The sequence below is a fragment of the Calypte anna genome, chromosome 7 (genome assembly GCF_003957555.1).
Source record: "Calypte anna isolate BGI_N300 chromosome 7, bCalAnn1_v1.p, whole genome shotgun sequence".
Lineage (NCBI taxonomy): Eukaryota > Metazoa > Chordata > Aves > Apodiformes > Trochilidae > Calypte > Calypte anna.
The window spans coordinates 35,930,925-35,938,066 of NC_044253.1; the positions used below are offsets into that span (position 1 = coordinate 35,930,925).

General features: G+C 44.0%; 1 protein-coding gene across 1 annotated transcript; it reads left to right on the forward strand.

Annotated features, from left to right (window-relative positions):
- The first annotated feature begins 2,177 nt into the window (after positions 1-2,177).
- On the forward strand, positions 2,178-6,629 carry FAM237A (family with sequence similarity 237 member A). Its single transcript, XM_008495933.1, has 2 exons — positions 2,178-2,586; positions 6,490-6,629. Exons 1-2 carry the CDS (start codon positions 2,178-2,180, stop codon positions 6,627-6,629), a joined length of 549 nt encoding a protein of 182 aa, XP_008494155.1.
- Positions 6,630-7,142: the final 513 nt, after the last annotated feature.

Below are 7,142 nucleotides of genomic sequence, written 5' to 3' on the forward strand. Positions count from 1 at the left end.
CATCCCCGAGCAGATAAGTAACTTTTTTCATTGTTGTTACTGAGATGGGGAAGGGAATGGCGGGGTTAAACTGCGAGAAAGGGGTGGTGGAGGCAGCCAGAGGTAGAAGATGTCAATAGCACACACATAACACACACACAAACTCCGCTTTCTGGACAAAAAGCCCTGAAGATTGGAGGGCGAGGGGAGGGAATTACATGGAAACGTTCACCACACACACCCCAGTTTCAGGTTTTGGACAGAAAGACCTGAAGATTGGAAGGTGAGGGGGGTAATTACACGGAAATGCTCATCAGGGGCACAGGTAAGATGCTTTTCCTGAGCATCTCCTCAGCTCTCAGCCAGCTAGAAAAATTCAAAGTTCTGAACCTTGTAGAAGAGCAGCAGCAAAATGCTGCCCGAGTTTGAGCAAACCATAAGGACTAAGTGGTCTTAGATGTCCTGCCCAGGGCAGTCCCTTTGCTGACCAACCCAGAACCCTTGCTCTTCTCTTACCCAGCTTTATAACTCAGAAAGTGTCCAAAAGGGCTGTGGGGCAGAGAATGCAAGCAACAGGTTTTATTGTTAACCAGTGCACCCCAGAGAGCTCCCATCCAAGTGACAGAACCATCCTTAAAAGCCAATCTTAGTATTACTGCTGTAGGGGTGGGTTTTTCATTGTTTTTTTCCCCTCAGGTCATAACTGATACTGTAGAAGCTTGATAAAGTTAATTATGTCCCTTGAAACAGTCTTGGTAAGCAGACAGGTTGCAAAGGTGCCTGCTGCCCCGTGGAAAGGCTCTGATGCACAGACAGGAATGGGGCAGTGACTTTGGTTTTGCTGCAGAGAAAGCAATCAAACCCTGCCTTGTGCAGCGGGGTACAGAAGAACACTGCTTCTGGAGATCTTGGTAGCAGCATTAGGCAACCCCATCACTACCACCACTGTAAAAGTGACTGCTGGAAGGCAGTTGGAGAGTTATGTCTGAATGCCTCCAAAATGTTCCTAAAACTTGACCAGATAGCCAGAGAGGGAGTAGGTGGCAATATCACTGGCAGGACTGTGATCTCTGAGAAGTCCTTTAGCTCTACAATGACTCATGTTACACAAAGCAATCTAACCTGCCCTGGTCTTGCACACTGGCTGTGCCCGGGGTGCCTTTCACACACAATTCATCTGCACACACTTACTCTGCCTTCAACGTTTTTCTTCACCCAGAAGAGAAACATTTGCTTATGATCTTGATGATCACTCATGGAAGAGGCTTTCTACATGAAACACCATATGGCTATTAAGTAGAAATCATTAAGAAAGGTAGCTTCTCCCCCTTAACACCCTCCAACAACCAAAAAAAAAAAAAGCATGGACACTCAACAAATCACACATGCTTGAAACAGAATTGTTTGCCCACACTAAAGCCAACCCCTAAACCTGTTACACATTAGAAATGTGCATCAGAAATGTAATACTAGAAATGTTAGAAAATGCACAGTAGAAGCATGTCCTAGAAATGAAATCTGATGGAGACAGATGGGCCTTTCTGTCCCTAAAAGGTTGCCATTCTCAGGATTTCTCCACCTGTAGCTGCTGCTTTGCAAATGTCAGTTTTAACATAGGAATTGTTAGTGATCTGCAGTGTCTGTACTTTCATACATGTATCTGCATGTACATGTGCTGTGCAATACAGCTGATGTGCTGCAGCTTTGCTAAACACTGTTTTCAGATATGTTCTGCATTTTTAGCAGAACACACTTCCAACATCCAGTTTTTCCACCTGCTGTCCACTCAGATCCCTGTGAGTCTGCAGATTCTTTTCCAGGGCACATAAAATTTTGAGGAAAGCAAGACTGCCTAAAGGCTAAGTTATATTCCCTGTATAAAGGAATGGATTTTCACTGAAAAAAAGTTAGGGATCTGTAAACCAAGAAAGGACAAAAACTTTAAGCAGTTCCACATAAGAGAGTTTATCATATGGATTTGAGGATGATTAACAAATTTTAACACATGCTTCTGCTGCAGAGAGCAATGCAACTCCACCAGGACTTAAATTCATACATGCAGAAAAGCATACAGAGATAAACAACTATCAACATGTGAACTGCCTTCTGTGCAATATAAGGTACCAGGGCTTCATTTATGCACCTAACAGTGAGAAGTTTTTCAGCTTCTTTGTTTTTTGTTGCATTTCAGTGTCAGAATGGACCTGGGGAGCAGACAGAGAACACCCTGCAGCATGAGACTGACTTGCTCTCTGCTCATCCTGGGAGCATTCTGCATCACCCCTTCCCTCTGCCACAGCCAAATTGACCCACTGGCTCTGGGGAGAGCAGACCCCCAGTGCTGGGAATCCTCCTCAGCTGTCTTACTGGAGATGAGGAAGCCTCGCATTTCCGACTCTGTCACTGGCTTTTGGGACTTCATGATCTTCCTGAAATCTTCAGGGAACTTGAAACACGGGGCTCTGTTCTGGGACCTGGCTCAGCTCTTCTGGGATATCTATGTGGACTGTGTGCTCTCCAGAACCCATGGCCTAGGGAGGAGGCAGCTAGCAGAAGCTGGACAGAAGATCACTGCTCTACCTTCTCAGGTCACAGGGAAAAAACAAGGTTACTACTCCTTTAATACACATCTTGTGGGCAATAACTAGTCCAGCAGGAAAGAAGAGGTGCAGGTGTGTTGCCTGACATGCTCAAAGTACAGAAACAGGACAGTGCTGCACAGTCACCCCCCATATACCCTCCCTGATACATTACAGAGTTATGTTTATGTTTAAGATGATCTCAGTAAAATATTGACTTACAAATAACCTCAACTCTGAGAGCTTTAAAGTTTCAGTTTGTGGGGGAAGGGGGCAATAGAAAGTGAAATATAGGAGGATTCAAAGAAAGAAGGTGGCTCAGCAATTCAACATAAAAAACATTGTGCCACACCAGCACTTTTACTAAAATTGTGCCATGGACAGGCTAGTTCTGAATTCCTCATTTGAAGGTGGGTCACCCCAGAGGCACATCCCATGGTGCTGCTGGGGAGAAGGCCCATCTTGTAGCAGCAGAGTAAGGATACATTAACTTGCCATCTAATATCAACCACTAGGTATCTCCTATCTCCATACTGGTTAACTTTGCCTCTGGAAAACAGAGGCCAAGAACTTTGCCACTGAAAGGAGACCTAGGACTGGGATGCATGCAGGCTTTCAGGTCACTTAGCCTCCCCATTCCCAGCAGGAAGATATAGCATGACTTTTCCTACATCTCACTCCCTTCCAAGGCTTCAGGTCTGATCCTTCTGCCAAGAGGTGCATCTTGCCCTTGGGAATATCCCCTTTCAGAAAGGGGCTGGTGCTCTAATTTGAGGGAGGGGTAGAGGTGCTGCTGCCCTCACCAACAGTGTAGCACTTAGGGTGTCACAGGGAGAAGGCAGAACTGCCTTTCCACTTGCATGGACTTAGACCCTTCACTCCAATTCCTAGATCAGTGTCATAGTAAGGAAGATATCTGGGAGAAGAATAAAGAACCACTCTGGGCAGCCACCTATTAGAATATCTCTAAAAAAGGGACTCAAACTCGGGATTCTTCCACCCCAGAACACCCTCCACCACTGGACAGTCCGTCTCTTGACCAGAAACCTTAAAATGTTTTGTGTATTGAAAGCCAGAATTTGAGATAGGAAGGACTGAGAGGTCCTTACCCCCATTACCTACAGAAGCTCAAAGAAAAGAGCAGTGTTTGAATTGCTCCCTCAGACTGCAGAACAGTTCCCATAGGCAGAGACAGGCTTCTGAACTCTGAGCCAAAAAAATCACTATCTGCAGTTTAAAAGCAAGGAGTGGCTCCTGCTCTGCTCCCCAAAGGACTGGAGCTATCACACAGCTCTAAGATCTGTGCTGTGTTGAGATACACTGATGGCAGGCAGCACAGAACCCTCCTCTAGTGGCCTTAGGCATCACAAGGGCAGCAAGGTGCTCATTCCTGAGCAGAATGATGCACTTTTGGGTCATTCTGCCACACAGAATGCAGCTTGAGACACATGAAGCAGTTGGACTATCAGAACTGAGATGCCCACCAGGATAAAGCACCAGATTAATTTTTGTTTTCAGCACTGCAGCTTCGAATGTCACTGTCTAAATTCCTCCTTAGCCCTTTGTTTACTTCTGGCTCTCCACATCTGTATCACACTGTGATCTTCCTAAGCAAAGAGCTTTTGTTCCAGTCGAGATTAAGAGTAACAGTCTGATGTATTTAGAAGGATCAAATGATGGGTTTTGTGATTAATGATGACTTTTGTTCACTCCCACACAGAGAGCTTTTAAGACACTACACTAAGTAGTCACTCTTTACAGCAAAGAAGGATTCTCCCTCTGCTCTATTTTTCCACCTCTTTGTTTTGTGAATTGTAAGCAGTTAATCTCTTTTCTTTGGATAGCTGATTAACATCAGTGACTAACAAGCAGGTTATAGCAGTGACAGCCTAAATTTTGTTTTTGGGGTGAGCTATCTCACCTCTGATCCAAGTCTCCCAGTTTCTTGACAAAGCCAGCTGGTTTGATCTTTGTAACCCTTGGCCCTGCTGCCCTTTTAGTCAGGGAAAGCAGAAATCAATTGGTAATTGCAGATAGAAATCACACCCCAGCAAATCACGAGGAACAGAATTACCACTTATGTGTGGAGCTGTACAAGCCTTTTTTCTTACACCCAAGAGCTGTGCTAGCAGCATTTGAATGACCTCATGTACTTTACTCCAAGTCTATGTGCACAGGTCTGAACAGCTCTAAGTAGCCTTGTTCTAGAAGTCAAACAATAAAGCAAGGTTTTCTTGCTTTATAGTGCTGCTTTTGCAACTGTTGATAACATCTTTATTGCACCCTACTGAAGTTTTTAGTCTTGTTCCTCTTATCTATTCACAATTTCAATTTTTTAATATTTTCTTCTTTGAATACAACCATCATAATTCAGGAGCAATCCCTGAGCTCTATTCTCTGTAGTTCCTTAAACACATCACTAAATCGGAAAACCAAGACAGCTCTGAGCTTAGCACAAAAATGCTGATGTGAATGTGTCAGATTTCAGAACTAAAGAATAAATCCCCTCAGGTCATTGTGAAAACTGAGCATCAGGAACTGATATTTTCTAAAAAACCAACTCAGAAAATCCCTCCAAGCCAAAACACCTCGTGAAGTTCTTGGTAGAGCTTCTCAGTAGTACCAAACAGAACTACTCCATCCCACCTCAGAAACACTTCCCCGTGCTTTGCTCTCCTTGGAAAAAAGCCTGCCTGAGTGTACATCAAGACAGTGACAGAAGTAGCCCAGGTCCAGACTTAGGGGATCAAACATTGCTTTCTGAACTGACCCAGTCCTGCCAGGCTCCTGGCTCTGGTTACTGACAGGTCTGAGCACACTCTTCAAACTCTACACAACCCATACCAAACGTGACCAAATCAGAACAACTGTATACAGGTTACCTGACAAACAGCTCACATCCTACTCAACTTAGCAGCTTTTCAACTTTCCTAGACAGCCAACAGAGAAGAGTTTGCCATCTTTAAGCAAACAGGAGGAATCCTGTACAGTTGAGCTGGCCAAGGTATCTTGAGCATGTCTCCTCCTTCCCCTAACAAGGCCCAAGACACTATGAAAAAGCAGGTTTCATGAAAACATTCCCAATATTACAACACTGGAGTTAGATCCCATATAGCTGTAACAACTCATAATGAGACAAAATAAGACTTAAGAACCACAAGGAAAAAAAAAACACCAGCTTTTGTACTCACAGTTCTGAAGGGCAGCAGCAGTGCAAGAAGCCTCTCCTCAAGAAGCCATGCAGCACCTCCCCAACATACACATTTGAAGAATGCAGACACACAAAACTTCTCTACCTCTTTTCTCCTCACCCAGATGCCCCCCTGCTACTCAGCCACTCAGAGTGGACTCAGCTGTGGACAATTCCCTTCCCTCCCTCCCAGCTGCAGGCAATGAGGCTCAGATCAGCCCCTGGCCCAGCTGCCAGGGTCAGACACAAATTGCTGACCTGATTGGGCAGGAGGGAGAGGGGAAGGGGGCAAAAGCTGCTGTGTTATACATTGAAGGTCTGGTCAAGGCCCAGGCCCTGTGTGAACCATTTTTTCAGGTAACAAATGAAAAGACATAAAGGCAAACTACTGGTTTTTGGAGATGACTGCAAAGAAAGTGCCTTCTAGCTTCTCAAGGAAATAACAGTAGTGCAAGGAGATTGATGAGAAGCAAGACCTTGAGCAGGTTTGAGTGCTTTGACTCTGCTCCTTACAAGGGGAAGAGGCTGAAGGTTGATGCTGGGGAACATCACTGGTCCCCAAAAGGCAACTTGCAAATGGGGGGGATTTGGCTGTTGCCAACACAAGGGTTTGGGGGCAATGCTGATAAAATGGGAACCAGTAGCAGGTAAAGACTGAGGGAACATAGATGTGGGAAACTGAGTATTCAGTTGCTCTTTGCTGTCTGAAAATTAATTATGTGTGTTCCTGTTACTTTTCAGGGTTATTTTCTTGTATTCAGAAGTTGCCAGTTCTGAAGAAGAAAGATTGGTTTGAAGACTTAAAAAGTCTCCACATGCCAAAGAGGAGATCTACATGGCTTGGAAGAATCATGGGAGAGCTAGGGAAAAAGAGGAAATGACACTTTTAGCCCAAGATCTTGATTTGTAGGTATTTTTTAACTAGTGCTCTTTATTTTTTTGCATTTTAATTCTTGTTGTTAATTTCCATGCTGGAAGAAGGCCTGTAGCTATGAACAATGTATCTTTAACTTTTCTTGTGGGTTTTTAAAATTATCTCTGAATTCAGTTTCCTTAATAAATTGCATGATTTATAAGCAGTTGCCTACTTTAATCTGTGTGTATGTCAGACTTCTTGTAAAGCAAGTGACCTATGAAAACAAGTGTCTTTTGGGTGCCAAAAGAGGAAAGAACTGATCCTTCAAACAGAGCAGAAAGTTTTTAGAAAACTCCACTGGCTCTAAGAGAGGATCAAAGTCAGATGGTGATGTCTCATTGCTCATTTGGCAACACTGCCAAAAGACATCTTCCTCCTAAAGAAAAGTAGTACATGCCCCCCATTTTAGTACATATTTTTAGATTAAAAATACCTCAGTAAAATGTTTTCTGTTTTCCAATAACAGAGTTGTCAGGCT

What these genes read in the sequence shown, in the direction of transcription:
- FAM237A (XM_008495933.1), top strand. Translation starts at nt 2,178, where the DNA reads ATGGACCTGGGGAGCAGACAGAGAACACCCTGCAGCATGAGACTGACT. An exon ending in GGTCACAGGGAAAAAACAAG is followed by an intron (nt 2,587 to 6,489) that starts GTTACTACTCCT and finishes GTTACTTTTCAG; the next exon opens with GGTTATTTTCTTGTATTCAG.